General features: G+C 46.2%; 1 protein-coding gene across 5 annotated transcripts in view; it reads right to left on the bottom strand.

The window, feature by feature from the left end:
• Nucleotides 1-4,228, bottom strand: part of GREB1 (growth regulating estrogen receptor binding 1) — a gene marked incomplete at both ends in the record, with an annotated part of 67,955 nt that extends 63,727 nt beyond the window's left edge. For all 5 annotated transcript variants that reach the window (XM_082851484.1, XM_082851486.1, XM_082851485.1 and 2 more), the window contains one exon: nt 4,072-4,228. In XM_082851484.1, coding sequence (XP_082707610.1) covers nt 4,072-4,228 — 157 coding nt within the window. The remainder of the gene's footprint in view (nt 1-4,071) is intronic.
• Nucleotides 4,229-14,323: the final 10,095 nt, after the last annotated feature.

Raw genomic sequence — 14,323 nt, 5'->3', positions numbered from 1 at the left:
GCTCTCAGTTCCTGGAGAGTGTGGGCCCAGCCTGTATTCTGTAACCCAGGCACCTAGCAGAATGCCTCGTGCAGGAAACTACTTCCCAACTGGTCTGAGCACACACAGTTATACCTTATTTACCCAGCCTGCTAGAGAAAGAGGGTTTCACATCAATGAATTTACAAACTCCTTCTAACTTCTTTGGGTAAAAAAATCCTTCTATCTTTAAATGTCATTTAAGAAATAGGATCCAGATTTCCTCGTGGAATAGGGTCGTTACAAGCATCCTTAGATACCCTAGGCCGGGAGACAGCTGCTTCTTCCTTTTTGGTTTCTCCGTATCCTCCTCTAGTGCTGACCCCTTTGCTGCCAATCCTACTCTCATCTTAGCTGGCTCTCACACTCTCCATCCATCCAGTGGGTTACGTGGCTTTAGGTTAATGATGAAATTGTGCGCAGCAGAAAAAGATCGACTAGAAATCTGGGAACTCGAGTTTTAGTCCTTGGGTCTGCCATTGTCTGTGTGGCCACAGAAAAGTTACTTAACCTCTCTGTGCGTCAGATCTTGCATCTTTAAAATGCGGGGGTCACAGAAGGTCACTTTGAGCTGTGACAGTCTATGTGGGGATATGTGGCTCTCAGAGTTGCACAGAACATTCCAGGTGTGATTTAATCAGTACAGGGTGCTGGGAGCATAACCTCAGGGTGGTCACCATTTTAAAGGTGCCGGAAGGACAAGAGGCAGAAGAAACTAACATCTTAGGCCGGCCCAGGCCCATGACCTTGGGAAGGTCACAGCAGGAAGTGAGCAAGAATTCCTAGTGTCTCCATCCCTCCAGGACGAGAGGACACAGAGGTGGCGGGGAGACTGTAAAAAGCTTACCCAGGAAAAACACAAAAGGGCGTTGGAGGGGAAAAATCCAGAGCCTCCTTCAGACGCTCCCTTCCTGCCATTAAATGCAGGCAGGGATGGTTTTAGCAGGAGGTCGAGTCACGCCCAGACCCCAGGTGCCAGCCATGCAGCCCGGGTCCTCACAGGGGCCCAAACCATCCTCTGGCCGTCTATGGAGTAGGTGGCTTAGAAGGCTGTCTGCAAAATCAAGACTAGTCTGTAAGCCAGAGACTCAGCTCCAGGGGCTCGGGGGAGGGGGTGGCGGTACAGCAAAGCACCAACAATTAGAGTGAAAAGGGGAGAGAAAGCCGGGGACTTCGGCGCTCTGAGGGCACACACAGGAATGTCTGCACGTTACTCTGCTCAACCAGAAAGAACAGGAATCCAGACTGTCCGAGAGAATGAAAGCAGAGGGTCTTAAGCCTCTGAAAGTCAAAGAAAGGGCTCAAAATCCCGTCGCTGCTAAGAAAGCAGGATTAAAGGTCAAAGGTCTACATCAGACATTCCAGGGTCTTTGATGGGATCCTTCAGCCAGCAACAAGCCCAAGGAGACTTCCTAACTGGGGCCAGACTAAACCAGACTGTTTACCAAGGTCTCCTGGCAGGATGAGAGCTTTAAAATGGCCTTAGACAAAACCAACTGGATTGGGAGCTCAGGACCTTAAAACTCAACCACAGGAATCCAGGGGTTCCACGGCTGCACTGCACCCCATAGAGGACGAGGGCATGTGTTTTACTGATCAGAGTAAATTTTGTTTTCTTTCCATGAGAAGAAACCGTATGACATTCTGAGTGGGTAGGATTACAGGAATGTACCTGCATCTTGTTTAATAAATAAATACTTATCTCCAAATACTGGGGTTGTATTTGTTTTGTTTGGTTGGCCTTCCTTTAAAAAACAAATAATACGTAAAAGATTTCTCCCCTACAAGGAGGGGGTAATACCCCTAATTCGCAGAACAAAGTAACAAGGGCCCTCTGAATCGCCCTGACAAATACAGAAAATGTTAACAGATCAAGGGGTGTTTTGGGGTACCAGCACCCTGGTCATTAAAAGCATCCTTAATGTTGCTGTCTGAGGAAGGACAGCAGTTAAGATAAGAGACCTGACGGAGAGACAGACTGACAAAACAAGCCCTCTGCACCACATTCTATGATGCAGAAACCAGGGGCTCAAGCCCAGTGCTTGGTTGATGGCGACATTTAGCAAATCGACAAGAGTCTCCCCCTTTTCACCAACCCCCTCCTCCATCCTCCCAGTACTAGAGAAACAAAATCTCGGAGGATTCCTCTACGCTGTTTGCCAGACAGATGGGAAAATCATAGAGAGGGCCTGCTCTGGTTTTCATACCAACATGAGGGGCTGACCAAGCCGGCTGACAGCTGGCAGGGAGCCTGAGGCACTCAACATGGGGGGCCCGGGCCGCGCAAGCCTCTAAGCTGTCCCTGGAAAGCAACACATGATGAGGGCAGATGAGGGCATCCCAAGGAGTCAATGTTCGGGATGCGGCCTCCCGTTTAGAAGCCAGCAAAGGTTGTCTATGGAGAGCTTCAACCCCAGGAAAAGCTGACCGGGAAACCCCAAGACTTTCTCCCCGCCTGCCAACATCCTTCAAAACGTCAAATCCACCTTCCCTCTTCCCAAATCATGGGGTTTAATCACTGGTGGAGGTAGAAGCACTTTGTTGATTTTAAGGTGCCTTATTTATCATTAGATTGCTTACTTATCATTAGCAGCAAAGCCTTTCAATACTACAAGAAGTTAAGGACGAGCATTTAATATATATTTCACAGAAGTCTTTCAGCTAGCTGAAAACACACAATCTACAAGAGATCCCCCAGTAATTTCTCAAATGCCCCCAAGGTCACAGTAATGCTTCCTGTGCCGGAAAACCTTGGTACTGTCGACTTGAATACCAGAGAATTCTCGGGCTTCCTAATTTGTGCTTTTGATCACAACCTACTTTCTCCCAGACCCAGATCCAGTTCCTTTAGGTCCTTAGCGATGGCTATTTGCAAGGTTCATTTTGTAAGGACGTTTTAAATAGTGACACGAGAAATGCCTCCCTGCTAGAAAAAGGGACTTTCAGACATCACACGAGGACCTCTGAGCCTCATTTTCCCTTATGTGCAACCGTCCCCAGCCCACCATCCTCACCCTGCACACACACACACACACACACACACACACATGTCGTGATCACCCCAAGACAGGACCCGGCATACTGCATGCTTCGTCAATTTGTTAACTTTTGTTTTAAACCAGAGCCCTCTTTCACTTCAGAAGCTAAGAGAAGCGTGCAGGTAACTTCACGTGAAAGACAAAGTGACAAAAAGAACTTCCTTTAGCAATAACTCTCACACTTTGGATTGCTGTGGGTTACTTCTGATGTGAAAATACACGACTACAAAACAAACAAACGAAAGATTGAAAAATACAACCAGTTTATTCTCTGGATAATTAAGTAAACCCTAAACTTAACCCCATGCCTGAAGATAATTTATTCCTGGCACACGTTAAATCTATAAGGGTTTGTTCTTGGTTTTTAACAGTTTCTAGAGGGCTCTTGTAACTGCTATCACAAAGAAAAACTACGCTCCCTTGCAAAGATATGGCCACGGGCTTCCCTGGTGGCACAGTGGTTGAGAGTCCGCCTGCCGATGCAGGGGACACGGGTCCGGGAAGATCCCACATGCCGCGGAGCGGCTGGGCCCGTGAGCCGTGGCCGCTGAGCCTGCGCGTCCGGAGCCTGTGCTCCGCAACGGGAGAGGCCACAACAGTGAGAGGCCCGCGTACCACAAAAAAAAAAAAAAAAAAAAAGATATGGCCAGGAATCACAAAGAGAAAAAATATATAACTGAGGGTCAAAAGCATGTTAAAATGTCTTACTTATCCAAGTGAGCCATCAAACCTTTTAATAAGAGTGTAAGTAACAACCAAATCAGAACAGGCTGGCATGGCTTTCTTTCTCCTACTAGTCCAATGAACCATTTTATTCCTTGCAACTTTATGGCTGAAACTTATCTTAGTTTTAGCCAAGTAAGGATGGGATGCACGTGCACCTTTCTCTTTTCTAATAATTCTGTTCTTCCAGACCTAACGGTTTCTACAGTTTCCTCAGAAGAGGAAAGAGTTTCCAGTCCCACTGCTAACATTCTCGCACACGGTAAAAGAAAGGCAGGAACGCATCTCCTACCTTCTAGGGCGGAAAGCTGCTGCTCCGCTTCCAGGTACAACTGGGAGAAGACGGGCCTGGGTACCAGGCTGTTGGAGCGCAGAGAGGCCTCGATGGAGTTGTGCAGGACCTCCTCAAACCGCGTCGTCTTCAGCTGTCCAGCGTAAGAGTTTCCCATCTCCAAGAGAGACGAAGCAGTCTTCTGTTTAAAATGGCATTTCAGTTTCAGTTAAAAAGCCTGACCCCGAGCATGAAGCCCAAAGGTAGAAAGGATCCCCGCTGCAAGGAGGGGAGAGGGCCACGTATCCCCGGCTTAGCCAAAAGGAGGAGCAGACGGCTCTCAGCTACGGCTACTGCCGGGCAATTACAGGAAGTTATATAAGTAACAGCTTTCTCTAATTTAGCACTCAGAGAGCAGAGTCTGACACCTCTTAGGAGATCTTACTAGAAACTGGCTCTTAGTCATCTGCAGGTTTCACAGACCCCCAGCTTTTCCCTGAGTGGTGATCCTGCTTTTGAGAGACCCCAGACAAATGACGCTTTCTTTTCCCTGACTTGAAGAAGAATAGCCCTGTGCCACTTTATGTGTGTGACGGCGGCTGACAATGCAGCGACCCATGACAACCAGTCCCCAGTTTCAGGATTACGGGACTCGGCCTCCCCTCACCTTCTCAGGAGGAAGGCTAGCAAGCACATTTCCCCTCATTGCCTCCTCTGCTAAAAGGCCAATTATGAACACTTTCTCTAAAATGTTTTTAGTTTATTATGTTTCCACTAGACAAGTGATGCAGAATTACATCTGGAAATCTGGAAATTACACAAGAGGGTGGAAAAGCAGGAGGAAAATCACTATGTCCATCCCCCAAGATAAACACTGTGATTTTTTTTTTTTTTTTGGTAGCAGCTTAAGATCTGATTCACATAACACCCCACTCATCCGCTATATGTAAAAGAGATAAACAGCAAGGTCCTACTGTATAGCACAGGGAACTATATTCTATATCTTGTAATAACCTATAATGGAAAAGAATACAGAAAAGAAGATATATATGTATAACTGAATCACTTTGCTGTACACCAGAAACTAATACATGGTAAATCAACGATGCCTCAATTTTTTAAAAAAAAGGTACAACTCAATGGTTTTCAGTATATTCCCATGTGGCACAACCATCACACAATTGATTTTAGAACACCATCATCACCCCCGAAAGAAATCTCATACCCTTTGGCCGTCACCCCTAAGTCCCCAATCCTCCAGCCATAGGCAGCCACTAATTTACGTTATGTCTATTAGACATATTAACAGAATCATACAGTATGTGGTCCTTCCTTCCGTTAGCGCAACGTCTTTACCATTCCTCTGTGTTAAGCACGCGTCAATACTCCATTCTCTCTGATACTTTGATGTATTCTTTCCAGACTTAATTCTCTGGGGCACAGGAGGGAGCTGGGAGACTGTATCCACATGGTAATAATCCCTTTATGATACAATTTTTGATTCTGCTCTTTTCATCTGACATAAACATTTCATCCAAACCTCTTACAAATGCTGTTAGAAGCAGTTTAATGGCTGCATCGCATTCCATTGAGTGAAGGTTCAGGTATTTGCTAAGACATTTCTCTGGGATCAGACATACGGTTAAACCCCTATATTTAGTGCTTCCTAAGAACGGGCATTTCAATGTATATTCCTTCCTAACGTTTTCTGTTTAGTTTCTATTTCATTTCGTTTTTGGTTTAGATCTCCCTTTTTCTCTTTCCTTTTGGTTTAATTTGCTGTACTTTTACCAAACGTCTAAAAATGACTCCTTCATCATCATCTTTATTTTCCATCTTACTGCTTTGATAAGGAAGATATTTAGGGCTATACATTTTCCTCTGGGTGCCTCTTGTGCTGTGGCCCCTAGGTTTAGTGTAAAGTGTTCCCCTTTAGACAGTTTATGATCTCCCTTTTGAGTCCCTTTTTGATCCTATAATTATCCAGGAATGTAGGTTTAATTTCTAAATAGTCTGAATTTGGGAGGTTAGCCTTATATTATTTATTTCTAATTTTTATTGGATAATCACGACTGTGGCCTTTAAAAACTCTACTTTTAAAATTTGTTAGGGGTTTCTTTTTGACAGGTGCCAGATGGATTTTTACAAATATGCTGTCATATGAGAAAAGATTAAACTCTCCTCAAGGTATGAAAGTAGACTATTCAACTTTTCTACATCCTTATATATTTCATGCCTCCTCTACTGTTAATGTCCAAAGTGGCATTTGACTTCAAAATAGCACAAGGTGGGGAATTCCCTGGTGGTCCAGAGGTTAGGACTCCACGCTTCCACTGCAGAGGGCCCAGGTTCAATCCCCGGTCGGGGAACTAAGATCCCGCAAGTTGCACGGTGCAGCCAAAAAAAAAAAAAAAAGCACAGATGCCATCCCCAACATGACCACAGGACACTGGCTTCCTGCTTCGTTACGGTGACACACACTCGGTCACACAAGTTGTGAGACTAGCTTCACATCCCAGGCACCTCCTTACACATCACTCTGACTGAAGACGTATATAAGAAATTCCCCTTGTTCTTGTTCCGTAGGTGGCTAAGCAATTTCAAGATGGGACCGTTGGTGCCCTGAGGAGCTCTGGTTTCCCTCCTGAGGGTAAAATGGGGGTGTCGTCAGGTTGATTTTCTGCCTCTGTTGTAAGAAAGGTTCAGGCTTCCTTCTTCCAACTAAAAGTAAATGGAAACCATTAAACACTTCCTGCTTGGGGCAATAATTCCTGAGCACAGGGCCTCCCCTCGGTCAGCCCCTGCTTACAGCCTGGGGAAATGAGCTGGTGGGAGGATTGCTTCAGGAATTAGCACGAACAAAAAGAAAGCGCTCCTGAAAGAGAGAGGGGAGCGGCTGGAGCCACCTAATAGCCTGAGTCAGAAGAGGCTCCCAGGCCCTCTGCCTTTTCTCTTGACCCGCAGCCTCCTTCAGTACGTAAATGAGGGATTACGGGCCACATGTGGGGACGCCTGTGTCTGTTTCCATTCAGGGTGGTCCATGGAAAGCTGCCGCCAATTAATAACATCACGAATGCCTCCTGTTTCTATAGATCTTTGTCTGAAGAGCTTAACGCGCACAGAAAGCAGCTCTACTTCTGGCCCATTTTACCTGGAGCCCCTGCAGCATGATGCTCAACGGTTGAAAGAAATGCTCGGGGCATCCAGACCTCCCTTCCCAAGGTCCTGGGCCGCTCACCTGGCAGCGGATTGGCGCCCTGAGCCCAGAGGACTCCAGCGGTTAAGGCAGAGCAATGCCTGGTGTGGACAGAGCAGGAAAGAGGACGAAAGGAAACTAATATTGTCCGGCTCCCGTGTGCCAGGCCCCCTGCTCAATACACTTGGCAGCCATGTGAGGGATATTACGAAGCCCATCATAAAGATGGCAAATCCAAGTCTCAGAGATGATAAGTAACCTGAAGGAACTCTTGGAAGAAAATAGAATTGGGGGTTGGGGGAAGGAGAGGGGAAGGGGAGGGAAGGAGGGTAGGAGGGAAGGAGAAACACAAAAGGGACAAGGGCATAGACAGAAGAGCGCTCACACTCAAAAAAATGGAAATTGTGGGCTTCCCTGGTGGCGCAGTGGTTGAGAGTCTGCCCGCCGATGCAGGGGACACAGGTTCGAGCCCTGGTCCAGGAAGATCCCACATGCCGCGGAGCGGCTGGGCCCGTGAGCCATGGCCGCTGAGCCTGCACGTCCGGAGCCTGTGCTCCGCAACGGGAGAGGCCACAGCGGTGAGAGGCCCGCGTACCGCAAAAAAAAAAAAAAAAATGGAAATTGTATTTTACAACCCTAAGCAAACATCAAAGCTTTAATGTCTAGAAGCAAAAAGTGAGAGAGACAATGTCCCCACTCCCGATCTAATGAGGCATTTGAAATCCTAAGTAAATGCTGGTAACTGGAGATGGGGAAGGAAACTGAGATTCGTACGACAATGCTCTGGCCCTCTTTGTTAGTCCTACTGGACCACAATCAAATGGTGTGGAAAATTCCTACCTACACCTGGCAATGCTCCAGCTCACTGACAGGACCACCTGCCAGTGAGGAGTCAGGGCTCAGAGGGCAGACAGAGCAGGCTGGGATGGAGGCCCGCTGGCGTGCTAGGATCCCACAACTGTCACATGGGGAACTAAAGAGCCAGAGAGAGGACAGCCTCGCTCAGCGTCAAAACACCAAAGCCAAACTCCTCCCCAAAGCCTCGTGGATCCAGGGCGACACCTGTGACCTCCCGGGACTGGGTTCTACCACTCGCTCCCTGGGTTCGGCCCCTTTGCTCATCTCCTGCTGCAGTTACTCAAGTCTGCAAACTGCGGGGATTCCTTTCCCACCCTGACATGTCACACTCTGCTGCCTGCCTTCCAAGGCCTGGCCCAGGCCCTCCCAATGCTGGTGTGTGACACTTTTCAACCACAGAATCTGAAGCAGTGCCCATCCCCACAGCGACGACGGTCAAACCACGGCCTTCACCTTAATGCACAGGAGCCTGGTATAGTAGACGGAGAGAGCATGTGTGGCTCACCGGGCCTCGGTATTCTCATCTGTAAAATGGGCTCTTTGAAGGACTCACTGGTCATCACAGAGAGCAGAAGACACAGAGTGTGAAAGTGCCTAGCAGAACACCTGGTAGTCAGTGCACGACCATTCATTTCTAGCTAAATCTGAACAGGTGTGAAAAGATAACTTCAAATCATAAGTGACAAGGGACAAAAAAGTGCTATAGTCCATAATTCCTACAATGTAAGGTGGGGGCAGGGGTCTTGGGGAGAATCAGTGAGAACTCAGGGGGTCCAAAGGGGCTGGTACCCAAAGTGGGCCAAAAAGGAAGAGTAGGATATTTTGGGCCAAAAATTGGGACTAGCATTTGGGAAAGAAACAGGAGGGTACACAGGCAAGAAAGCTCCACGAATATACACATGCTGTAGAAAAAGAAAATAAGTGCATTTGATGAGTAGTAAAGGTGGCACCATGATAGGAAAAAAACGAAAACTGAGCGTAAAAATTAGACATTGTTTTAGGAGGCACCTGAAGCTTCAGAACTAGGGATTTATGTTGCTAAAGGTGATATTTTAAGCAGGTCAGCTGGACAGGGATGTTTGGAACAAAATTGGAGGGAAGACCCAGAGGCAGGAGGCCTGGTGGAGATAAATTAGGAGCTTGGGATTAACATACACACACTACTGTATATAAAAGAGACAAATAACAAGGACCTACTGCAGAGCACAGGGAACTCTAGTCAATATCTCATAATAACCTATGATGGAAAAGAATCTGAAAAGAATAGATATATATATATAAATATGTATAACTGAATCACTTTGCTGTACACTTGAAACAACACTGTACATTAACTATACTTCAATAAAGAAATAAAAATAAAAACAGCATTTGCTCACTTCCTGTCTCTGTGTCACATTTTGGTAATTCTCACAATATTTCCAACCCTCCGCCAGCAAAAAGATTTTGACTCACTGAAGGCTCAGATGATGGTTCTCATTTTTTAGCAATAAAGTACTTTTTAATTGGGATACATACATTTTTTAAACATAATGCTATTGCACACTTAATAGACTACAGTATAAACATAACTTTTATATGCACTAAGAAACCAAAAATTCATGTGATTCACTTTATTGCAGTGGCCTGGAACTGAACCTGAAATATCTCCAAGGTGTGCCTATAACTATTTTGGAAGATGGGGAAAGGAAAAAGATGGATACACACACGTTTGGTGGGGAGGAGGAAAGAGGTGTGAGAACCCTCAATTCTCATTCCACGGTAAGAATGAAAAGATGGTCTCGGAATAATCAAGAAAGTGCAACATCAGTTATTACTTGTAAATAAAGAGGTAAATTCCAGAAAATTAAAGAAAAAGAAAGAATTAAGAGATGGTTGCCTCTACGTAGCAGGCATTGGAGTGGAAATAGGTGAGAAGGAGATCACTGTTTTTCATTTTAAAGCTTATAACATTTAACTTTTTAGACTGTATGCATTTTTACGTTTATTAAAAGCTGAAGGTTACATTTTTTAAAATTAATGAAATGCAGGCTTTATGCATATCCATTTTTATAATGGATAATGGACATCACACAGCACCTCAGTAGGAGAGCAACTGAAGATCCTGGTGAACTACAGACCTACAGCAAAGGCAGGCCACCCTGCTAAGTAAGCATCTCCACAAGCATCACTGAATTTAATCCTAGCAACAATCCTTTCTGGTCATTATTTCTCTCCCTACTTGTATCCTTATTTTACAGATGAAGAAACTAAGGCTCAGGGAGGTTGGGAGACCTGTCTAATGACACACAGCTAGTGCCTGGTCTGGAATTAAAAGCCCATCTCCAAGAATCTCTTCCATGAAAAGTAGTATTTAAGAAGTGTAAACTAGTAGAATTGAAACATCTCAGACATCCTCGGTTTAAAGGTTATAAACTTGTATTACCATTACCTTCTAGTGTTTTTCTCCAGTCGCGTCAAGACATTTCCCAGTTTTACAGAATGCTATGGTATTCCTCAAAACTTCTAGAGGATAGCACTGGAGAGTCGGCCTCAAGACACAAAGCATGCACACACACCCAAAATTGGACATCCTCCCAGGCTAAGTGTTCTCGCTGGTACTCTGGGAGCCCATAAAACCCTGCGATTGTTCATAGGAGAAGGTTCTACCTATACTCACTGAACCACATGACCGACCTTATAAAGTCCCTATTATAGTACTTACCTACATAGTACAGCGTTACATCCAAAGTGAACAAAAAAAAAATATAAAAACCTCTGTTCATACCTATTTTACCTAATCATTATATTATTTTTCAGTGTCTGTTTTATAATGTAAATAATATACAGCGGTCCATGTATGCAATTTATGAATCAATAGACAGATATATACATATATATGAGGGGCGACCGAGTTTGAATGAAAGAATAAGGAAACCAGTATTTGTTTAGTATCTCCTTTGTGCCAGCAGTTCTGTGACAAAAGTACTATTGTCTTCATTTTGCAGGTGAAGAGACTGGGTCTGGGGTTTAAAAGCATCGATTGTCTTCACATCGTTATTATTTCCTTTAGCAACAGAAACCCCAAGAACGTTTTACGTAATAATCAAAATAATAGTCATCACTTACGAGGGCCACTTTGTGCAGACACCGTTCTTAGTTTACATTTATCATTTATTTCATTTTCACCATGGCCCTAAAATGCACATAGCATGGTTCTCATTTTATATATTAGGAAACTGAGGCAGGATGAGATTAAGTGACTTGTGCAAGGTCTCACATTTGGGACAATTTTAGAATGTCGAATAATGGCCCAAAGCAAGGGAATCTTTGCTTTCAATGACGTCGGTGACTTCAGAAAAGGGAGCATTTTTTAAAGTTCTTGTTTTTTGTTTTTGTTTTTTTAACGGTGTTCACTTGTCCGGCCATGCCAAAACTCTTGGTTAGAAGAGGACTACCTTAGGTTCTTCCTTAGTGGTACTTTACCAAGAGGGGGGCTTCCATGACAAGAAAACACAGCATCAGCAAATGAAAAGCCCCATTTAAAAAGGCACATTTCTAGGGCTTCCCTGGTGGCGCAGTGGTTGAGAGTCCGCCTGCCGATGCAGGGGACACGGGTTCGTGCCCTGGTACGGGAAGATCCCACATGCTGCGGAGTGGCTGGGCCCATGGGCCATGGCCGCTGAGTCTGCGCGTCCGGAGCCTGTGCTCCGCAACGGGAGAGGCCACAACAGTGAGAGGCCCGCGTACGGCAAATAAGAAAAGGTACATGTCTAGCCAGACAAAGAAAACCACAAGCGTTCTAAAAATGCTACGTGAAGACAGGTCTCCCCGAGGGAGGAAGGCGAGCAGGCTCACTGCTGCTTCACGAGACAGGCAGAACACACAAATAATCAGCGGGCCGGCCCGCCGGGGCCTGGACAGTGTCCGCCTCCCCGACAGCCCGACTGGCCCTTTCCTGGAGATTAAAGCAGGGATTAAACCAGACTCCAGCCCTCTCAAAGAAAAACATTCTCGTTCCGGCCTCTCCTTGAAGTGACCTTTTTCCTTTTTCTTTCTTTTTTTTAAAGAATAGACTATCAAAAGTTTTGGGGAATACCCTGGCGGTCCAGTGGTTAGGACTCCGTGCTTCCACTGCAGGGGACACAGGTTCCATCCCTGGTCGGGGAGCTAAGATCCCACAAGCCACGCAGTGTGGCAAAAAAAAAAAAAAAAAAAAAGAATATCAAAAGTTTTGCCCAAGAGACAGAAAATCCATTTCACTTAAAAAGCTCACTGACACTGGGAACCCTGAAGAGCTCTGTGTCCAGCTAAACTCTGGGTCCACAAAGATTTTCCTGTTCCTTTCTGAGCACCTTTCAGCTTTGCCTTTTATCGGTCAGGTACGCAGGCACCTCTGCTTAAGCCCAGAGCTCGCATCTGTCAACAACAGTTAGTTATTGGTTCCTGGAATGGCTGGAACTCGCTTCCGAAGGATGCCGCCCAGCTCTGTGTATCCCTGGCTGCTGCGCACTGGCCATTCTGCTCATAAAAATAAAGCTACCACCTCCCCCTGCTGCTCACCCAACAGAGCCGGCTCTCCCCTCCCCCAGAGGGATCTCTGCTAACCCGTAGAGGGATCCTCACCCACATCCCGTTTCCTCCAGACGTCCAGAGGCGCACATCGTTGGCTGGGTCCCTCTGTGTGTGGAGACTGAGGCCAGCGATGTGCTGGGGGCAAGCTCTTCGTTTCTCAGCCATGGTGTCGACTTAGATCAAAACCAGCAGGACTCTCAGAGAGGACCCTGCAGGTCCCTTTGAGTTATAAGATAATAAACCCCTCAGGGAAGTTGGACTTCACCAACTTCAAACAATTTTTCAAATGCAAAAGCGTTCATAATCTGCCTGCTGGGTAGTAAAAAGCATGTACTTTGGAATAAGGCCACCAGGGGCTTCATTTATGACTATGGTTCTTTTGAGCTGTGTGGCCTTGGGCAAGTTACCTAACCTCTCTGAACCTCCATTTCTTCACTTGTAAAATGAGTATAATACGAACCACCTCCCAGAGTTGTAATGAGGGCTAAGTGAACTAACATATATAGAGTTGTTGGCACATAGTAGATGTTAATAAACTCTAGTTTTCTCTCTTAAATTGGAATTAACGGATCCTAATTCTAATTTCTAGATGCTAACCAGAGATCTTGACTTAACTTGACTCACTGTACTCCGATAGCAATAATTAAACTGGCTTCCTTTAGGGGTACACCAATTGCAATGTGCCTATGCAAGTAGATGGCATTTCCACACGGCTTATCCCCCTTTCTCTCAAGACTTGAAGCCGCTTGACAACAGAAACTATTCTAGTCACTTCTTTATTTCCCATAAATACTGCAGGTCCCGGATAATAACTCCTAAAAGGAGGCAGAGGGAGACGGAAAGGGAGAGGGAGACCACCTGTTCAAGGTTATAGTGAGGACGGCAAAGAAATGGAGCGTGGTCCTGTGTGAAAGCATCATGGAGACTCAGAAGTCCCAGGTGTACCACGTAGACGCACCTGAGGTTTTCATTTCGGACCCCAGGATGCCATCGCTGTTCCAGTTCCAGAAAGTGTATTAGCTAATGCCTCCCTGCCCCAGGTATTACCTGAACTCACCTGTTTTCCATCCCAAGCAGGGTCAGAGGGGAGCCCTTCCCGTGAGCATCGAAGTTCAAGATGTGCACTTCTGTTCTTTCCTCATGAACACTCTGCTACCCCGCGGGCCCTGTTTGTGCCTGTTCTTCCCTGGGCTCACACGGACGCCAACGTTCATGGCTTCCTCTCCTCCACCCCCAGCGCTCTGCACACACCTCACTGGGCTCCGGGTTTCTCCCCCTAAAGCCACACAGGGTGTGTCTGCATTTTCCCCCCTCCTCGGGGGCTTGAACTGCTGGATGAAGCCGCCAAGCTCACTCATCCCCATGGAGCCCAGAACAGTTTCTTCGGAGCAGATCTGGCAAAGGATCAGCCGTTGACTTGGCTCATTACCCCAGGCGGCCAGAGACCCCGCTCGCCCTCCACCCGGGCCACCCCAGGCTCAAAGAGAAGACACAGCTGGAGGCCTTCAAGGTCTCAGAACCAAGTTCATACAGCTAGGTCTGTCCTAAGCCACAAATCGACAACTCCGAGCCTGTTCTCTGCTTCATGAGAAACAGTGAACCTTCCTCTTAGATTCATGGTTTTGCCCTAAAGTTAAATGCTTAAATAGTCTAATTTGGAGACAC

This window comes from Leucopleurus acutus (assembly GCF_964270905.1).
Source record: "Leucopleurus acutus genome assembly, chromosome: 12".
Classification (NCBI taxonomy): domain Eukaryota; kingdom Metazoa; phylum Chordata; class Mammalia; order Artiodactyla; family Delphinidae; genus Leucopleurus; species Leucopleurus acutus.
Note: the sequence above shows the minus strand (reverse complement) of the source record. Positions and strands in the feature narration are given on the sequence as shown.